This window comes from Bubalus kerabau, chromosome 22 (assembly GCF_029407905.1).
Source record: "Bubalus kerabau isolate K-KA32 ecotype Philippines breed swamp buffalo chromosome 22, PCC_UOA_SB_1v2, whole genome shotgun sequence".
NCBI classification, from domain to species: domain Eukaryota; kingdom Metazoa; phylum Chordata; class Mammalia; order Artiodactyla; family Bovidae; genus Bubalus; species Bubalus kerabau.
This window is the reverse complement of record NC_073645.1, coordinates 27,321,758-27,343,572: the sequence shown is the minus strand read 5'-3', so window position 1 is coordinate 27,343,572 and position 21,815 is coordinate 27,321,758. Positions and strand designations below refer to the sequence as shown.

General features: G+C 39.5%; 1 protein-coding gene across 1 annotated transcript in view; it reads left to right on the top strand.

Annotated features, from left to right (window-relative positions):
- CFAP43 (cilia and flagella associated protein 43) overlaps window positions 1-21,815 on the top strand; it is a 107,849-nt gene that overhangs the window by 8,558 nt on the left and 77,476 nt on the right. Inside the window, exons 3-6 of the mRNA XM_055560264.1 lie at window positions 2,859-2,955; window positions 9,244-9,411; window positions 12,190-12,340; window positions 21,464-21,623. Coding sequence (XP_055416239.1) covers window positions 2,859-2,955; window positions 9,244-9,411; window positions 12,190-12,340; window positions 21,464-21,623 — 576 coding nt within the window. The remainder of the gene's footprint in view (window positions 1-2,858; window positions 2,956-9,243; window positions 9,412-12,189; window positions 12,341-21,463; window positions 21,624-21,815) is intronic.

Sequence of the window (21,815 nt, the reverse complement as noted above, 5' to 3'; positions counted from 1 at the left end):
GTTATTTACTAAAGGCTCAAATGATGCTTAGCATCTTTTGGTAATCTCTTTTCCAGGGGATCTTCCCAACCCAGGGATTTAACCCAGGTCTCCCGCATTGCAGGCAGATTCTTTACAGTCTGAGTCACCAGAAAAGTCCAATAATACTGGAGTGGGTAACCTATACCTTCTCCAGCAGATCTTCCCGACCTAGGAATCAAACCAGAGTCTCCTGAATTGCAGGTAGACTCTTTACCAGCTGAGCTATCAGGGAAGCCCTATCTTTTGGTAATAAAATATTTTAAAATTAAGAAACGTACATTTTAAAAACATAATTCTATTGCACACTTACTAGACTACAATATAGTTTAAATATAACTTTTATATGTACTAGGAAACCAAAAAAATCTTGTGACTTTCTTTATGCAATATTTGCTTTATTGCACTGGTCTGAAGCCAAACCCAGAATCTCCAAAGTATGCCAGTACATGAATGTAACTACTCTTCTTCTTTAAAATTTCCCCAAGCTTTATTATTTGTCTGTTGCCCTGTTCAAGCAATGAAAGTTAATTCAAACCAATAGCCAGCATTCATGTTAAATAATGAAACGCTAAAAGCATTTACAGTTAAGTTAGGACTAAGTCACTGAGGATACCTGTTGTTACCACTAATATTAAAACCAACTTGGAGTTTCCAGCCAATGCAACAAAATATGAAACTGAAAAATTATGACTATGGAAAAGGAGTTAATAGATAATAGTATACTAAGACTAATAAAATAATGCCAGTAAGATGCTGATTTCAAAATAAATATCCATGCAATTGGAAGATTTAGACACTTAGGAATGCTTCAAGGAAGAAATGTGACTGACCTCAATGAAGAAAAACATAAAAGTCACTGATATAAAATATTTAAACATCAGATTAGATCAAATCAGATCAGTCGCTCAGTCGTGTCCAACTCTTTGCGACTCCATGCATCGCAGCACGCCAGGCCTCCCTGTCCATCACCAACTCCCGGAGTTCACTGAGACTCACGTCCATCGAGTCAGTGATGCCATCCAGCCATCTCATCCTCTGTCTTCCCCTTCTCCTCCTGCCCCCAATCCCTCCCAGCATCAGAGTCTTTTCCAATGAGTCAACTCTTCGCATGAGGTGGCCAAAGTACTGGAGTTTCAGCTTTAGCATCATTCCTTCCAAAGAAATCCCAGGGCTGATCTCCTTCAGAATAGACTGGTTGGTTATGTTTATTTAAACATAAAGAGGCATATTTCTGCATGAAATTATAGTTATTATAACTATATTTCTCATATTCTTCATAGAATGTAAATCATAGGTTTATCATGTTTTGGAGAGCCAGGAGTACTTAAATAAATGTTCTTCCAGAACAAAAAGTAGAGAATGAGAATAATTTGAAAGACCCTGATGCCAAGGCCAAGGGCCCTCTTAGCATAATGGTGCTGTAGACAGGTAGATTGTGGCATTGGTGTAGGAATCACTCCATCAGTGGAAGAGTTGAAGGCTGGGGCCGGGCTCTAGGATCTATAAAGCTAAGTATATGATGAAGATGCTCCCAGACATGTACACACACACACACACAATAGATGATCTGGATTATTCAATGATGGTGTTAAAAAAACTTATTAGAACAAAAGTATCAAGTTACGTACTCGTTGTTATATACTGTACACCAGAACTTATATCAAACAAAAATAAGAGCTCATGATAAACAACAAACCCATCGAAAAGTAGAAAATATGTGGTGGAAAATTGAAATAATTTGAGGATGGAGAAGAACTTTTCACATAAAGAATGCAACTTAAACATATTTTTGATTACATACAAATTTAAAACTTGTGAACATCTAAAATACCATAAAAATTAAAAAGCAGATAACAAACTGAGGGAAATATTTGAACAAATATGACCAAGTATTTTCAGATATTCTGATAGAGCAGTGGAAAAAGAACTTGTCAAAACCACAAGACTAGCAATGTCCAAAAGCATTAAGTCTTCCGTCTCAATATGCATTTTATTTATTTTTCAACATTCATTTAAAAGAGTTTCTTAAACTGAGATGAAGTTTTTCTGCGTATCAAGGTCACAATTTTTTAAAAGCTTATAATTGCTAAGCAGAGTGTTAAATTGATAACATTTTTGTTATTGTTGTTGAAGGTAGAGTTAAAAAGTGATACAAAGACATGAATGTGAAGAAGACAAACATAGAAGGCAAAGCTTGCATCTGTGGGGCCACACTGAGGAGCAGCAGCTAAAGGAGGGGAGACCAGAGCCCCACATATAAGGAAGGCAGAAGCACATACTTCCCTGTATTAGCATCCTCACTGTGCACATTTTAAACATGTTGCTAAGACTTTTAAAGTCATGTTTCATTTCTTCAGCTGCAGGTACAAATGAGAAAAGAACTTTTTTAGTTGTTCTAACGACGGAAAGATATTAAGCTAAGGGCCAGATATGACCTACAGGGCAAAGACATGGAAGCAAACTAGAATTATTGCAGCTCTTCAAGGTTTTTCAAGTTGTTTGAATGAATAACTTTTCTAATTACCATGTTTCGTGTATTTATTCTTGGGCCATTTCCAGTCACATGGGGACGTGCATGGTGCAGTGTACTCAGTTTTGCGCTGAAGTCACAAGACAGCGACCTCATGGCTTAATTCACTCTAAAATCTTTTAAAAATGGATCTTAACTTTGCTCATAACTTTCTATTAATAGTGTTAGATGTCAGTCAAGACATCTCTTATTCTAAGGGCCAAAGCTTTTGAATTATGTAAAAATTATTAAATAAGGGAAATTAAAGTATAAGACTATAGTTAATCTGAATATGATTACATCCTTATAATGGGTTTTTATATTATAGGTAACGTTCTCCTAGACTACACTTTACTTTCCTTCAGTTACTGTGGCACCTACCTGGCTAGTTACTCCTCCCTTCCAGAATTTGAACTGGCCCTCTGGTAAGTTGCAGCCTCCTGCAGAATTCTTTTCATTGGGTCACATTTTAATCGTATCCTTCTAGATTGTATCAAAGGACATCTACATGAAAAATCTGGAACAAGGAAAAGTGAAAAAAATAAAAGTCCTAATCATTGGCTTAATCACCACTTTCAGGCAGCAAATTGGCAGGGCAAAAGCTAACAGATTAACTACTGTCTTTCTCTTCTTATTAATGTGTTATAAAATTCCTTTGTCAGGTAAAGAATACATGGATAATTACATAAAGTTTTATCTTTTCTTAAATCATATGATACCTTTGAATTATTTTATATTTTCCACTAATGTTGAAATTAAGATGTCTCTATATTAGAGCTCAGTTTGAAGTAATTATTTTTAGGGACATTAGAACAATTATATGTACAGAGAGTAGAACATCATACCCCATTTTCCAGCTGTAAAGAAAATACTTGTTAATAAGACTCATGTCTGGTCTTTACTGGGTCACTTCATGTGGCCACCTTCAAAGATGCACTCACTGTTCTATCCATAACATAGACTCCTTCTGGGGGAAATTTGTCTTATTAAGGTGAAATATGGAATGTTCCAACGATGATTGAGAATACCCCTTACATACCAGCTTTTCTCGGGGCTTCTGTGGTGACTCAGCTGTTAAAGAAGCCACCTGCCAATGCAGGAGAAGCAAGAAACTTGGATTCAGTCCCTGGGTAGGGAAGATCCCCTGGAGAAGTAAATGGCAACCCACTCCAGTATTCTTGCCTGGAAAGTTCCATGGAAATGTTCCAAGGAGCCTGGTGGGTGTCAGTCCATGGGGTTGAAAAGAGTTAGACATCACTGAGTGCTCTCTCACACACACACACAGACACACACACATCAGCATTTCTCATGGGAGAATGTAATATTCTAGATTCAGAGAACATTTAGTTTATATAGAGTAACTTAAAAAAAATAAAACAACTTTACTGAGATATAATTGATGTATAATAAACTATATATATTGGAGAAGGCAATGGCACCCCACTCCAGTACTCTTGCCTGGAAAATCCCATGGACGGAGGAGCCTGGTAGGCTGCAGTCCATGGGGTCACTAGAGTCGGACACGACTGAGCGACTTCACTTTCACTTTTCACTTTCATGCATTGGAGAAGGAAATGGCAACCCACTCCAGTGTTCTTGCCTGGAGAATCCCAGGGACAGGGAAGCCTGGTGGGCTGCCGTCTCTGGGGTCGCGCAGAGTCGGACACGACTGAAGCGACTTAGCAGCAGCAGTAGCAAACTATATATATACAACTTGATGACTTTTGACTTATTCATGAAACCATCACCATGACCAGGATGATGAATATATCCATTGTCTCCAAAAGTTTTCCTGTGCTCCTTCAGATCCTTCCTTCAGATCCAGGTATGCCACACATACATGTGGCTTCCCAGGGTAAAGCACCCACCTGACAATGCAGGGGACGCAAGAGACTCAAGGTTGATCCCTGTGTTGGAGAGATCCCCTGGAGAAGGAAACAGCAACCCACCCCAATATTCTTGCCTGGGAAATCCCATGGACAGAGAAGCCTGGTGGGCTACAGTCCATGGGGCCTCATAGAGTCGGCTGTGACGGTGTGATTGGGCACACATGCCTGTACACCACTGCTTCCCTGCCTTCACCCCTGGGGAACCAGTGGTGTATTTTCTCTCACTCTGAGTTAGTTTGCGTCTTATAGAATTGCATATACATTATATACTATTTTTTTTAATCTGACTTCTTCCATGCTGCACAGTTATTTTTAAATTCTCCCACTCTGCTGTGTGTTTCGATAGTTCATTCCTTTGTATTCCATGGTATATAGCACAATCTGTTTACTCACTCACCTGTTAATGATTGTTTTAGTTGTCTAGGGCTGCCATTAACAAAGTACCACAAACTGAGTGGTTTAACCACAGAAATGTATTGTCTCAGTTCTGGAGGGCAGAAATCTGAGATCAAGTGTCAGCAGGATTGATTCCTGCTGAGCTGTGAGGGAGAATCTGTTCCCGATTGTGAATAACTGTCCTCGTGTTCACATGGTGTTCTCCTTGTCTGTATATCTGTCTCTTAATTTCCCCCTTTCTAAGGTCACTAATCATATTGGAGTCGGGCCACACTAAATGACTTCATTTCATTTAGGAAAGACCCTCCTTCCAAATAAGGTCACACTCTGAGATACTGAGGGTGAGGACCTTAACCTATGAATTGTGGGAGACACAAATCCATCCATAACAATGCTTAAAAGATGAGGAGGAATGAGATTTGTGAAGAGGAGAAGGAAGAAGATTCTAAGCAGAGAAAAAGCATGCGCAAAGGTCATGAGGTCAGAAAATATGGCAAATTTGAAGATTTAATGAAGAGGTCGTAATAATGTAAACAAGAGACCAGCCATGAGAGGCAAGACCAAAGGGACAGTGTGTGGCCAGTGTGTGATCAGCCTTGTAAATATGGGACCGTGGGGTTTATCATCCAAATCTGGACACTTGTGAGAATGAAAGGGGTATGTTATTAATAATTAATGCAAAAGGATACTCATCCTCAGTATAAGTCATGCAAGTTGGCACATCCTTTATCATAGAAGCAATGGGAGTCTATTAAGGACTTTTACCAGGGATGTGAAAATGACATGATCAGTCTGCATATAAAGATCTTCTGGTCACATCAAGGAGAGAACATCAAGTAGGAGGCTTTGGTGGTCCAGATGAGAGATAGTCGTGGCATGGACTAGAATAGTAAGCATAGGATGCAGGAAAGTGGAGATATATGGGAGGTGTTTAGGAGACAGCACCATTGGGCTTGGTGACTGACTGAATGTTGGGCATGATGCTGAGAGAGAGGGACAGTTGAGGGTTTTACCCAGAGTTGTGACTTGGGAAACCTGGGGACATGATGATGCTTTTCAGAAAGATATAGAAGGCCTGGGTGGAGGGAGGTTGGAAGAGGCGATTGGGGAAGATGAGTTGGGACAAGCTGAGTTGAGGGTGCCTGAGATAAAGAAATGGTGATGTCTAGTTGGCCGTTGATATATCAGTTAGGATTAAGGTTCAGTTGCTGCTACAGAAACCCAAATCACCCTAAAGAGATGGCGTGAACAAGACAGGAGTTTTTTTTCTCCCATGTAGCAGTTTGGGTATGAGCAGCCTGTGGCTGATCTGGGGGCTTACCGGTGTCTGGGATCTGTCTCCCCTATTCTGTTGTTCTCACACTCCTAGGGTGTTACCCTCATCTCTGGTCTAAAGTGGGGCACCAGCCATATATTTTGGGGAGCCACATGGAAGGGAAAAGCATAATGGGGAGAGCACAAACCTTTGTTGGACACGTAGCGTGGGAACTGCATGCATCACTACCACTTAGAGCCCACTGGCCAGCTTGGTCACAAGCCACAGGGAGCTACAAAGCATGCTGGGAAATATGGTCCTCACTGTGGGTGACCATGTACCTGGTTAAAAACTAGGGGATTCTGTTACTAGCAAGGAGAAATGGAGAATAGATTTTGAGAGACGCAGTTTGCCTCTATCCTAGATAGCTAGGACCAGAGCTCAGGAGGAGGTTAACACTTGGGAGTTGTTAGATTAGTAGTCAGAGTGCTGAAAGTGGATAGAGCACCTACAAGAGAACCTTGAACAGAACCTAGAGGAACACCAATAAAAGGGGCTGAAAGGGGAAAAGGGCTGCATAGGACATTCAGAAGGAGCAGTCATGGAGCGAGGACGGACAGGGGCATGGAGGCTCCAGAACGCACCTGAGCCTGAATTCTGAAGAAAGCAGAGCCTGAGGCAGAAACTCACATGCCCCTTCTTTAGGAGAGAGTACAGTTTCAGGAAGGAGGCAAGCTAGAAAGGGGGAGGGAGGGAGGGAAGGAAGAGAGCCAATGTCAGCGCACATTAATTTACTGGGCACCACTTAGCTGCTCTGTCCCACAGGTGGTCTTTTGAGAGGCCGTGTGGAATACTGTGAACATGGACAGTCCCTGGGCCGTGACACAAGGGGCTGGGAAGGGGAGAGGAAGATACGGGAACTTGCCCACCACTCCTGTTACCCCATCAATCAAAAGTCCCCTGCACAGGATATTAACTCTGCTCCACTTTCAGACTTAGTGCAACCTGAGGCTCTGGGTGTGTAGAGCAGGCATGAGATGAGGTGCAAGCAAAGTGGGCCCATGAAGTCAGTTGAAGCCTATGCAGTTAGACAGCCACCAAGTCAGCTAGGCAGAACAGGTTATCCAGGGCCCAGAAACAGCATGGGGCTGACAGTTAGGGGTTTCACATAAGAGCTTTGTTGACAGAGAGTCCAAGAGTCATCCCAGAAGGTAGTTGTGGTGAGCGGAGTCCAGTCCTGTAGAAGTTAAGTTAGACAAGGACTGAAAAGAGCCTGCCAGGTTTGGGATGAAGGTAGATGTCAGTGGATCTTGGAGACAGACAGATGGGAGACAGATATCTATGTCAGTGGAATGGTGGCAATGGGGTGCAGATATCCTGTGATGAGGGGAGAACAGGAATAAGGAAGACGATGCAGTGAGTTTAAACAACTCACTCAGGGAGATTGGCTCCAAGGGAAGAGAGACATTAAAGTGTGAGATTAGGGGAGGGATTTTTTTAAAAGATGGTACAGATGAGCACTTCAGGGTTGACAGAGAGGAGTCAGGAGAGAGGGAGAGCCCAAAGGTGCAAAAGAGAAGGAATAATGGGTAAACTAAAGTTCTTAAGAAGTCAAGACCTGTAGGGTCCAGAACACAGGTGGTAAAACTGGCCTTAAGCAAAAGGGAGGATATGTCTTCCATTGTAACAGAAGAGAATAAGGAAAGAATGATACAGAACTTGGCAGGTTGTCACACTCGATCTCAGAAATTTGGAGGAATTGTCAGCTGATAACCTCTGTTTTCTTCATCGAAGTCAAGCCCATTTACTGAGAGTAAGAAGAAACTGGAGGAGTTAGAGCCTTAAGGAAAATGGAGAATATTAAAAATCAGCACTTTAGAGAATAGGAAAGAGAACCAACCAGAGAAACAAAGGAGGGTTGGAGGTTGTATTGAGGGTCCTCGTTGGTGGTAAACATGAATTCATAATATCACCGACACACATAGTCCTGTAATATTTGTTCTTTTGTTTCAGCAGCTCAGGTTTTCAGCCATATCCATCCAGGGTTGATGTGTTTTCCCAGGCATCTGAGGCAGAAAATAAAAACAATCCAGGGAATCAGTGATACCAGCAAGAGATTAGTTAATGTGATGGATGGGACCTCTGTGATGGGGATGGAAGGAGGTGGAAGCAGGAGGGAGCCAAGAGACAGGGTGAACTCCACACGATTTAGTTCTAGTTTGCAATTCACAACCCTGAGTGAGTTCTGGCTCCTTGTGAGGGGGCAGCTCACATGAATTTTTCTTCTGTTTATTTTATCTAGCAAAGGACCTTGCTCATGATAGGCATTCAAGATATTCTCTCAAGTGGGTAAATGAATTAATCTGTTTTAAAGTACTAGTATTATGATTTTTGTTTGTTGTTAAAGGGGCAAAAACCAAACAATGTAACCGAGCATAACCCTATGGGCTCTTCCAGGGACAGGTGGTAGTGGTTTAGTCCCTAAGTCGTGTCTGACTCTTTGAGACCCCGTGGACTGTAGCCTGCTAGGCTGCTCTGTCCATGGGATTTCCCAGGCAAGAATACTGGAGTGGGTTGCCATTTCCTTCTCCAGGGGATCTTCCCCACCCAGGGACTGAACCCGCATCTCCTTCATTGGCAAGTAGATTCTTTAGTGCTGAGCCACCTGGGAAGCCTACTGTGATTTTTAAAACTCAGTAAATGATCAGCTGGCATCAGTGCATACAGGGCATCTCAACTTAAAAGGAGTACTCATCGGTAGTACTAAGTGATTTAGGCACCTAAACTTTTCAGCACATGTGATGGTACTTTCCACTTTCTAGATATAAATGGGTCAAATCCAAATTTGATAAGGAGCATGAAACAGCCTTAGTGTAGCACATTGCAAAGTAATATTTTAAAATAATTGTCTTGCTTTCCTAGGAGGGTACACTATAATTATAAGCATAATTATTTTACTCTTGATATTAAGATAATAGATTAATAAATAATACATTCTCAAGTTATGTAAGTTGTTTTCAAGTTTTGGGAATAGCCAAAAATTCATTCAGGTTTTCATTCTCTCTTATGGAAAAGCCTGAATGAACTTTATGGCCAACCCAATAATTAGATATATGTTCTCAAGACATGAAATTCAAATGAATTATTTTTCACCAAACTCAATTTTGTCTCAGGAACTGGGAATCAGGTGTCATTTTGTGCAGGAAGTCACAACCCGGTATAGATGTGAGCCAGATGACTTTTAACCCCATGAATTGGCACCAGCTGTGCTTGTCAAGTCCAAGTGCAGTAACTGTGTGGACCATCGAAAGAAGTAACCAGGAACATTATCTCAAAGCAAAGTAAGAGACTTCATTACAACACAGCAAAGTGGGGATTTTTGTTTGCATTCATGTAACGGGATTGGGTCGATTTGGTGAATTAAATGGCTTTATACACACATCTTAAAACATCTTTTCCCATACTTTGGAGTTGTTGGTTGCATTTTGAAGGGACTCTCTTTAACTTGATTTCCCATTGAGTTTAAATATCAACCTTATCACAACATGGTTTAATTTTCCAAAATTGTATTTACTCTTGCCATTTCAAAATATGCCTATTGTATTAAATATACATGTATTTCTAAAAGATCATGTTTTTTGTACCTATTATTTTGATACCCAATTGAAATCTCAAAACTAAGAACATTTTAGATATGGGAAATGTATAGATCATATCTTCAGCCACATTGTCTATAAACAAGAGGGTCGTTGCATGTAGTGAAGTCATGGAATTGCCTATTTCGATAGGACTGGGTCAAAGAGAAGTTAAAAGACCAACGTCCTGGTGATAGTTGATGATCATGGTACCTTTGTTGAAAAGAGTTCAAAGACTTAAGGTGGTCCTGAGCCTACCATTCTCTCCACACTCCCCAAAGTCAAAGACTAAGGAGACATTGGACATGCACATTCTTGAAGTTGCAGATTTTGAAAACCTGCCTTCTTAAAGAGAAATGTAAACCTAGTTAATAAAGTTTTCAAGCTGGAGAACCCTAAGAGAGGCACTTCTTTCTCCTCAGTATTCTTTATGTCTCAGTTTCATTTTTAAGAGAATCCATTGAATAGCCAAATCTGTCTCAGGGCAGAGTTGACAACACTGTACCTTTTCATAAAGTGGATAATGCCTCTATCAGATCTTTGCCAGGGCAGGCAAGTAATTTATCGCATTTTCTTTTGTTTCTCTTGAATATTCTTCTCTAGTTCTGAATGTTGAGTTGTGATTTTTCTATAAGAAAATAAAATGAGAGGCTAAGTAAGTGGATTGTCCTGGATCAGAAAACAAGCAGGATTTGAAAATACTTAGTTAAGCCTTACATTTGAGTGGTAAATACTATTTTTGCATGATGGTTTTTCAAAATTATTCATCATTCATAAAACAGAACCAAGGATGTTTTAAACTTAACACATAAAGCCATGAGTTCTCTAAACTCATCTTTATAACCATGTTATAGTTTAAAAGTAAATATATGGTAAATCTGAAAATAAATTCCTGATACCAGAGGTTGTAAAGGTAGCTGAGTTTAATCTACATATATGTTAATTTTGGTCCACGTGTTTTTATTTGAGTTAGTTACCAATATTTAAAATTTGAGAAATTTCTCATCAATTCCAAATTATGATATTCTCTTAAAATTTTGAAATCAAAATTCTCACAATTCAGCAAACCCTCTTGGTTAGAACTGAGTGGCACCTGCCAGCTTTAGGAGGTGTGTACAGAGAAAAAATTCTTAGATTTTCTGTTTCTTTGTCAGAAAAAGCCTGCTTCTTCCCTGCTGTGTTTTTCTTCCTCATGAGTCTCCTTTACTCTCACAATGAATATCACATTTCTGACATTTGTGGAGTTAGTTTTCCCCCCAACACCAAACAGTTCTCCGTGATACCAGCTGGGTGTTTATGATTTGACTCAATTCTGACACTCTACCCAGAGATAGAACCAGATTCTACAGGCTAAGGGTTCGGTCCTACAAGACTGCCCTCCCCCGTCCACTTCAGATGCTAACTTCAGACTAGGTTGTTACCTGTACTTCCAACTAACCAGCTACAGATTAGAGATTTCAATGACCCACTCCTGGGGTTACATTAATCTGCGAGAACAACTCACAGAACTCAGGACAGCACTTACTGACGTTTACTAGTTTACTGAAGGATATGATGAAGGATGCAGATGAGCAGCCAGATGGTGATACATGGGGTAAGGGCTTGGAGGGTCTTGAATGAAGGAATTTCTGTCCCATTTCTGGGAGTTGGTTAGACTGCATCACCCTCCCAGTGTATGTGTTCACCAACCTGGAAGCTCTCCAGACTCCCTACCATTACATGATCAATTATTTGCTCCATTTCTAGCTCCTCTGCTCTCTCTGGAAGATGGGAGTAGAAGCTGAAACTTCCAAGCCTCTAGTCATGGCTTGGTCTTTCTGGTGAGCAGTACCCATTCAGGAGCCTTTCAGGAGCCCGCCCAGAATCGCCTCAATAGAACAAAAGAAGCTCCTAATGCACTTAGGAACTTATAAGAGTTTCAGGAACTCTGTGCCCGGAAACTAGGCAGAGACCCTATATATATATATATATTTTTTTTTTTTTCCACTGTTTCACAGGAGAGAAAATACTTTCCCATCTGCCACAGTCCCACCTGATCACACAGCACTAGCCTAACCCCTGGCAGCATTCAAGTTTCCAATTTCTGCTTTGGATACTAACTTTTAACTTTTTGAAAAATCCCTATGTACTTGATTCATGACTGTGTATTACCTGTTCTTTTATGATAAAGTGAAAGTGAAAGTGAAGGCACTCAGTCGTGTCCGACTCTTCGCGACCCCATGGACTGCAGCCTACCAGGCTCCTCCATCCATGGGATTTTCCAGGCAAGAGTACTGGAGTGGGGTGCCATTGCCTTCTCCGGTTCTTTTATGATAAATAGTTTTAAATCTACTCTTTTACTTTTATCTGGTTTCTGTTAGTTTTTTTTTTTTTTTTTAATAAGATGTAACACTTCCCACTTTGTTTACCACTTATATGAAGCAGTTCTATCAGTAACTAATTTCTGTTAATCTGATTATTCTGATGTCTTTTTTGCCCCTACAGGTCAGTAAAACTGCCTTTGGAAGATGGATCATTTTTTAATGAGACAGATGTCATTTTTCCCCAGTCGTTGCCCAAGGATCCTGTCTATGGACCTGTGCTCCCTGTGTCAGCCATTGCCGGACTCGTGGGTGAAGAGGCAGAAACTTTCAGGGTAATGACCTGGACCCTCTCCTTGTCCCTGTTGGCTTTCATGACCATCCCATGAGATAGGCAAGATAGAGAGGATCTTCCTGGTTTTTATTACAGATTAATCCTGGAGACCATGAGAGATAAAGGCCCCAGAGTTCTGAGTTTGAGTTTGAGTGACTAGGAAGATGATGGCCCTTGCTAACTGAAGCAGGGGGCCCAGCTGTGATTTCAGAGTTGGACATACTGACTTTGGAGTGCTGGATGGCATCCAGGTGGAGACGCCAGGTGGATGCGGGCAACGTGGACCTAGTGTCAGAGAGAAGGCAGGGCTGGAGATGAAATAAGTTACAGTCATTACTGCAGAGAGGATAGTGGGAGCATGGGGCATGGGGTGGAGGAATGGGTAGGGGGTGAGGGAAAGGAGAGAGAGGGTGTCAGGGAAGAGAGCCAGAGAGGAAAATGTCTGCAAAAGACAGAAGGAAGAAGTGGAGTCTGAGGAGGCGCAGTCACAGAAATAGGAGAAAATCCAGGAGAGAATGAGGCCCTGGAAAACAGTGGAAGAAAGTTTCATAAGGGAGTTTGCCAACAGTTACTCATTTTTTTTTTCATTCAACAGATACTTATCAAGCTCCTTGTGTATAACAGTCACAGTTTTAGACAACAGGGTCATGTGGTGACCAACCAGGCATAGGCCTACCTCTTGGAGCATCCATTCCATTAGGGAGACAGAGACAACGACATCAGTACCAAAAGTAAAGAGATAGAGTAAATCGTTACAAAACGTGGCAAATGTTATAACAGGATAAATGGGAGATGGGGGTGGAAGGGAGGGAGAGATCAACAGGTTGCTCAAGGATGGCCTCTGGAGGGATGACTGAAGGACTAGGGGGCATTCCTCCTGCTATAAGCAGGGTGAAGAGTGTTCAGGCAGAGGGCACTGCACGTGCGAAGGCCCTGGGGCGAGAAGAGAATTTAGTATTCTTGAGGCGCTGAGAAGAGAATCCTGTGGCTGAAGCACAGTGAACAGGGAGCTGGGGAGTAAGGCACAGTGATGGTCAAGAAGGAGGCCCGGGGCAGAGAGTGACACCTGCAGGGTCTTTGGGGTGAAAGTAAGAAGCTGGATTCCACTGCGGCTCTGGAACCTGCGTTGTGTGAACACTTGTGTGAAAGCTCCAAGCCAAGGAGAACGGAAGTAGAGGTTCCCAAATGCTTCTGACCACTGCAGAGTGTTTCAAATAGTTCCGTCTGATAATTGGTTTATGAAAAAGTCTCTGGCAAGCAAAATTTGTATGCTTATAGTATTTCTTCTAAAGGATGACAATTACTCACTTTTCCTGATTACAGAAGGTAACTAATTCCTGTTAATAGTACAAGTCTTAGCCTTGGAGAAGGCAGTGGCACCCCACTCCAGTACTCTTGCTTGGAAAATCCCATGGATGGAGGAGCCTGATAGGCTGCAGTCCATGGGGTAGCTAAGACTTAGACACGACTGAGCGACTTCACTTTCACTTTTCACTTTCATGCATTGGAGAAGGAAATGGCAACCCACTTCAGTGTTCTTTTTTTTTTTTTTTTTTTTAGTATCATCATTCCACTTAACTGAACTATCATGTTTTAATAAAATTATTGATGTCTTAACGTTTCTGAAAAAAGTTTGAAAAATATCGTTATTGCAGAAGAAAGAGCATAGGGACAAACCAGGCTAGCTAAGCACATGCAGCTACAAGAAGTTATTATCATCAAGTCTGCGGTCAATGTTGTAGTCAGGAGATATGGTATTGGGGAGAGTGGGAGGGAGGCTCAGGAGAGCGGGAATACATGTATTCTTATGGCTGATTCACTTTTTTTTTTTAACTTTAAAAATGCTGTTTATTTCACCTGTGAGTCATAGGATTTTGTTAGACCCCAGTAAGTTGGCCAGACCTTCAAGGGCTCAAGAATTCCAAGACCCATTCCCTTTCTTTTCTTTTTTTTTTTTTTTAATTTTATTTTATTTTTAAACTTTACATAATTGTATTAGTTTTGCCAAATATCAAAATGAATCCGCCACAGGTATACATGTGTTCCCCATCCTGAACCCTCCTCCCTCCTCCCTCCCCATTCCATCCCTTTGGGTCGTCCCAGTGCACCAGCCCCAAGCATCCAGTATCGTGCATCGAACCTGGACTGGCAACTCGTTTCATACATGATATTTTACATGTTTCACTGCCATTCTCCCAAATCTTCCCACCCTCTCCCTCTCTCACAGAGTCCATAAGACTGTTCTATACATCAGTGTCTCTTTTGCTGTCTCGTACACAGGGTTATTGTTACCATCTTTCTAAATTCCATATATATGCGTTAGTATACTGTATTGGTGTTTTTCTTTCTGGCTTACTTCACTCTGTATAATAGGCTCCAGTATCATCCACCTCATTAGAACTGATTCAAATGTATTCTTTTTAATGGCTGAGTAATACTCCATTGTGTATATGTACCACAGCTCTCTTATCCATTCATCTGCTGATGGACATCTAGGTTGCTTCCATGTCCTGGCTATTATAAACAGTGCTGCGATGAACATTGGGGTACACGTGTCTCTTTCCCTTCTGGTTTCCTCAGTGTGTATGCCCAGCAGTGGGATTGCTGGATCATAAGGCAGTTCTATTTCCAGTTTTTTAAGGAATCTCCACACTGTTCTCCATAGTGGCTGTACTAGTTTGCATTCCCACCAACAGTGTAAGAGGGTTCCCTTTTCTCCACACCCTCTCCAGCATTTATTACTTGTAGACTTTTGGATCGCAGCCATTCTGACTGGTGTGAAATGGTACCTCATAGTGGTTTTGATTTGCATTTCTCTGATAATGAGTGATGTTGAGCATCTTTTCATGTGTTTGTTAGCCATCTGTATGTCTTCTTTGGAGAAATGTCTATTTAGTTCTTTGGCCCATTTTTTGATTGGGTCATTTATTTTTCTGGAGTTGAGCTGTAGGAGTTGCTTGTATATTCTCGAGATTAGTTGTTTGTCAGTTGCTTCATTTGCTATTATCTTCTCCCATTCTGAAGGCTGTCTTTTCACCTTGCTAATAGTTTCCTTTGATGTGCGGAAGCTTTTAAGGTTAATTAGGTCCCATTTGTTTATTTTTGCTTGTATTTCCAATATTCTGGGAGGTGGGTCATAGAGGATCCTGCTGTGATGTATGTCAGAGAGTGTTTTGCCTATGTTCTCCTCTAGGAGTTTTATAGTTTCTGGTCTTAGGTTTAGATCTTTAATCCATTTTGAGTTTATTTTTGTGTATGGTGTTAGAAAGTGTTCTAGTTTCATTCTTTTACAAGTGGTTGACCAGATTTCCCAGCACCACTTGTTAAAGAGATTGTCTTTAATCCATTGTATATTCTTGCCTCCTTTGTCAAAGATAAGGTGTCCATATGTGCGTGGATTTATCTCTGGGCTTTCTATTTTGTTCCATTGATCTATATTTCTGTCTTTGTGCCAGTACCATACTGTCTTGATAACTGTGGCTTTGTAGTAGAGCCTGAAGTCAGGTAGGTTGATTCCTCCAGTTCCATTCTTCTTTCTCAAGATTGCTTTGGCTATTCGAGGTTTTTGTATTTCCATACAAATTGTGAAATTATTTGTTCTAGCTCTGTGAAGAATGCTGTTGGTAGCTTGATAGGGATTGCATTGAATCTATAGATTGCTTTGGGTAGTATACTCATTTTCACTATATTGATTCTTCCAATCCATGAACATGGTATATTTCTCCATCTGTTAGTGTCCTCTTTGATTTCTTTCACCAGTGTTTTATAGTTTTCTATATATAGGTCTTTAGTTTCTTTAGGTAGATATATTCCTAAGTATTTTATTCTTTCCGTTGCAATGGTGAATGGGATTGTTTCCTTAATTTCTCTTTCTGTTTTCTCATTATTAGTGTATAGGAATGCAAGGGATTTCTGTGTGTTGATTTTATATCCTGCAACTTTACTATAGTCATTGATTAGTTCTAGTAATTTTCTGGTGGAGTCTTTAGGGTGTTCTATGTAGAGGATCATGTCATCTGCAAACAGTGAGAGCTTTACTTCTTCTTTTCCAATTTGGATTCATTTTACTTCTTTTTCTGCTCTGATTGCTGTGGCCAAAACTTCCAAAACTATGTTGAATAGTAATGGTGAAAGTGGGCACCCTTGTCTTGTTCCTGACTTTAGAGGAAATGCTTTCAATTTTTCCCCATTGAGGATAATGTTTGCTGTGGGTTTGTCATATATAGCTTTTATTATGTTGAGGTATGTTCCTTCTATTCCTGCTTTCTGGAGAGTTTTGATCATAAATGGATGTTGAATTTTGTCAAAGGCTTTCTCTGCATCTATTGAGATAATCATATGGTTTTTATTTTTCATTTTGTTAATGTGGTGTATTACATTGATTGATTTGCGGATATTGAAGAATCCTTGCATCCCTGGGATAAAGCCCACTTGGTCATGGTGTATGATCTTTTTAATGTGTTGTTGGATTCTGAATGCTAGAATTTTGTTAAGGATTTTTGCATCTATGTTCATCAGTGATATTGGCCTGTAGTTTTCTTTTTGGTGGGATCTTTGTCAGGTTTTGGTATTAGGGTGATAGTGGCCTCATAGAATGAGTTTGGAAGTTTACCATCCTCTGCAGTTTTCTGGAAGAGTTTGAGCAGGATAGGTGTTAGCTCTTCTCTAAATTTTTGGTAGAATTCAGCTGTGAAGCCGTCTGGACCTGGGCTTTTGTTTGCTGGAAGATTTTTGATTACAGTTTCAATTTCCGTGCTTGTGATGGGTCTGTTAAGATTTTCTATTTCTTCCTGGTCGAGTTTTGGAAAGTTGTACTTTTCTAAGAATTTGTCCATTTCTTCCTCGTTGTCCATTTTATTGGCATATAATTGTTGATAGTAGTCTCTTATGATCCTTTGTATTTCTGTGTTGTCTGTTGTGATCGCTCCATTTTCATTTCTAATTTTATTGATTTGATTTGATTCTCCCTTTGTTTCTTGTTGAGTCTGGCTAATGGTTTGTCAATTTTATTTATCCTTTCAAAAAACCAGCTTTTGGTTTTGTTGATTTTTGCTATGATCTCTTTTGTTTCTTTTGCATTTATTTCTGCTCTAAGTTTTAAGATTTCTTTCCTTCTACTAACCCTGGGGTTCTTCACTTCAGTGTTCTTGCCTGGAGAATCCCAGGGACGGGGGAGCCTGGTGGGCTGTGTCTATGGAGTGACACAGAGTCGGACACGACTAAAGTGACTTAGCAGCAGTAGCCTTGGAAATGCAACCACACTCAGCCACAGTGGGGCAGCAGAGTAAAAACAAACACGTCAGCCTTCAAGATTTACAACTGGAAAATATGTTTCTATGTTTAGTTTTTGATACCAAAGAAGCCATATTTTCAACTATTTCAACCCCATCATTCACCCTGTGTACCAACTTCATGGATCCTACATAGAGCATTTAAAACTCAGGCAATTGTTCTTATCATTTAAAAAATGTCAAGTAAGAGAAAAGATTGTATGCTCTTAGTATTTCCTCTAAAGGATGACAATTATTCACTTTTTCAAATTATAGAAAATAGCTAATTCTTTTAATAGTACAGGAAATGCCTATACTTTTAATAATACAGAAATGCCTTCTTTAAATACTTAAATATGGAGTTACCGGTTTTTTTTTTTAATGCTCATAGTAAACAGACATATTTCTTTCCTAGGACTTTTGTAACTCAGTACATTTCAATTTTTTCCTGAAAACAGAAATTTAATATTAAAGTTTGACATCTCTAAATTATACAGAGACTGTTACTAAGCCATTTATTTTACATTTAAATTAGAAGTCAATTTTGCCACTATGTAATTCTTTCATCTTAAATAAGGTGAAAAAAAATTGCTAACACATTGAGTAATATCTATACGAGTGAAAGTGTAACTAAACTTAGATCTCAGATGTCTTGATTCTATTCCTTTGAATGAAATTTCTTGTGGCCCAGTACCAATGGCAAAGAAATAAGTAAGGATTTGACCTATTTAAAGTCTTAAAAATGGACAAATGTGGATTTTTATAAAATTACAAATATTAAATAGTCCCCTTATCTCTCTTGTAGCTAATGGTAGAAAAGCACATAATAGGTCTTTAAATGGGCAGGCATCACATTACACAACTTATCTGGGGCATTAGAAATGGTATCCAGTAATAGCATGGGGGAAATCAAAGGCAGATGTTATCTGGGCAGAAATTGTATCCAACATAGTAAATTTGATCTGAAGTTTCCAGTTTTCTTTTTCCATCAACCTTGAAAAAAAAATTGCTAAATAGAAATTCCTCTTAAAGCCCAAGTATTGTGACACATATTCAGATGCTTACATTTTCTAAAGCAATATTAAGTTGGGCTTGAGTATTTCATGTTTGGTCTTCAAGTGATCAAAATGTTTGATTCCAGAGGACTGAGCAAGGATATGGTGTTAGCAACAAATACTTTTAAACACTGTCGGCACCTTTTCTTTTAAAATTTTCAATTTCCATAATTGAAAATTATTCTTTCTGCTTATACAATGTAATATCACATTCATTTTTAAATGGCACAGAACATATTTATTGATGAAAGAAAATAATAGGAAGACAAGCCCAGGTTTATCTTAAACAAAACTGCACACAGTACTATTTAATATACTAAGGCAAGAAAATTCCAAGTTTTAATCCTCACCCTCTGAGGCATATATGTTCACTAACATTATGAGAACCAGATATGTGTGGTTTTTAAAAAAATTTCAAGTTCATTGCCATACTAGGAAAGAATCTTTCTTTTTGTGATTTATAGTCAAATGTGATCAAGACAACCAGGGAACTTTTAAATTATGAAGATTAAATAATGATAGTCACTAACTCTTTTCCCTCTGGGTCAAATCTCAGTTAGATACCACAAAAATGTCATTGATCAGCCACAGTTTAATCCTTTTGAGTGATTTTGTCCATTTTTTATGCCCACTGGGTGGCCAAATTGTGGCTCAAGTTTTATTTCCTAAGGATTCAAGGCTGTGAGGGCATGAACTAGACCAGCCATACATTAAAGATGACAAGATGACCTGGTCTTTAAAAACTTATAATGAGAAGCGCTTCTATACATGAAGGACTTATGCTTTAATAGTTCATGGTCCATCTCAAATGACAGTTCTCTGTGCATTCCCTTCACTCCATCAGGAAGAACAAAGTGCTTTCTTGTAGGTTCTCTTGTAATATTTAAATACTCTTCTGCTATAAACTACCATGTTTTCTGATTCTGATGTTTGTTGATACCACTTCTCCCTCAATAGGTGATTGTCCTATTGAGAAGAGGATAATCTTAGCAATACAAGAGACCTCTCTGGTACCATACATGGTATATAATCAACACCCAGTAAATGTTTGTGGAAATACTAATATGCAAAAATTTGTATCAGTTGGGAATCCAGTAGAATAATTACTTTGGCAGAGCTACAACTGCTTTACCTTTCCTAAATTAAAGAGCAGTATATGCTATTTAAATAATTGAGTATTTATTACAATGGTGGCCTGCATTGTCAAGTTTTGAATGGACAAAATGGCTATTTATATGGGTTTACCATATTCCCCAACCATGAGACCTATTACAACTTCCCCAGCTTTATTTTTCTCTCACAGCACTTTCAACACATAATATTTTATTTATGTATGTATATATAATTCTTTTTCCTTAATTTATTTTTGCTCTGTTTTCCCTCACCAAGATTAAGTCCCATGAGGGTATATATATATATATATATTTTTTTTTTTTTGGTTTGTTTTGTTCATTGCTACATCCCTATGCTTAGAACAGTACATGATATGTAAATATTTGGTAGATGGATGAATAAATGAATGAAATAAATACGGATCTCTCAAAGAATTCTATTAACTTGGCCGTTAGCTTATTAAAAATGTTTTCTGTTCCTATGGCTATAAGGATGCCTAAAGAAAACAAAGACGTTATATTGTAGCTAATGCAATTCTAAATAATAGTATAGCATTAAAAAAAACCCTCAGATAGTACTAAATGTTTTGTTATAAACAAATATGTAAATAGATAAATAAAAGTAAAGTGTAGTATGTTTGACTTGTTTAAATAGAAAGGAAAGAATGCCATGCTATGTTACTTTATTGTACCCTGAATTCAGAATCTTAATCAGTGCTCTGGGGGCAGAGGTGAGGGCACGTGTCCAAAATATTTTACCTCTGGGAAGATAACCAGGTGGTCCAGGACTTACAAGGAGGCCTGCTCTGTGTGGACAGAAAGGGGGAGTGTCCTCTCCCCGGCTGGACAGAGTGTTTAAAGCTACAGGGGGCATAACACTGAGATATTATCATCTAAGGCAGAGATCAGCAAGCTATCACCTGCCTTTATGTGACTTCAAGCAAGCTAAGACTGTTCTTTTACATTTTTTTAAGTGTTTAAAAAAAAAAAGAAAGGGATATAACAGAGACCTATGTGGTTCACAAAGCTTATTTTTTACTTAGTCCTTTACAGGAAAAAATTGCCATAGACCCTTAGTTTTAGTTCCCAAGGCCAGTTTTTCTTCTAGGTACATCCCATAGATTTTGTGCATTTCTCTCTGAGTTTTCCATGGAATCAAAGTCAGGTAGGATGTTTCATGAACGAGAGAGGCATTGAGAACCAGACCAGGGGTCCTCTTCTCATTCTCCGTTACAGAGAACTAAGCAGAGGGTTGAGGCCAACCACTCCATAGAAAACTCACATTCATGCCCCCTGCCATGAACCAGGAGAGAAAAGGTTGACCCAAATCTTCGTCAAATGGGGTGACTTTCGCTAAACAATGGCTTTCTTAGATCCAAGATATCAAAAAGTCCACCAAGAAACAGCATACAAATTATTACTCAAGACTTCTGCAAAAAACCTATGACACTAGAACTCTCAATGTGTTGGCAAAAACCCCTAATATTTTTCCTAGGGTATTAAAATGTAGAGAGAGAAATGGAGCAGGAAGAAGTTCATTTAGCTCTGGGCAAAGGGCAGGACCAATAAATGCATGTAGACACATATTAATTTGTTTTCATCTTGGAAATTGTTTTTGTTGAGTATTTCTCTGGCTCTTAAGCCATGACTGTTGTCTTAACACAAGGTTTTAAATCTTCCCTTGAAGCCTAAAGATGATCTGTATTCTTTGCTTCACCCGACTATGCACTGCTGGACTCCAACAAGTGACCTGTACATTGGCTGTGAAGAGGGTCACCTTTTAATGGTTAATGGAGAAACCCTGAAGGTAACTGTGCTTAATAAGATAGAAGACGGACCACCAAGGGGTAAGAAACTGCTTTGTTTCATCTTCCCAGAAGTGTAGCCATTGGTGATGGTTTTCCACTCGACAATGGATGTTTTGTTCCATATTTTTCTCTTTTTAGAGACGTCTTTGATTCCTCCTTCTTCTTTATCCTCTAGTTAGTTACCAAGTCCTCTGGATGTTTCTTTTAGCTACCTATATTAAGTGTTCTATG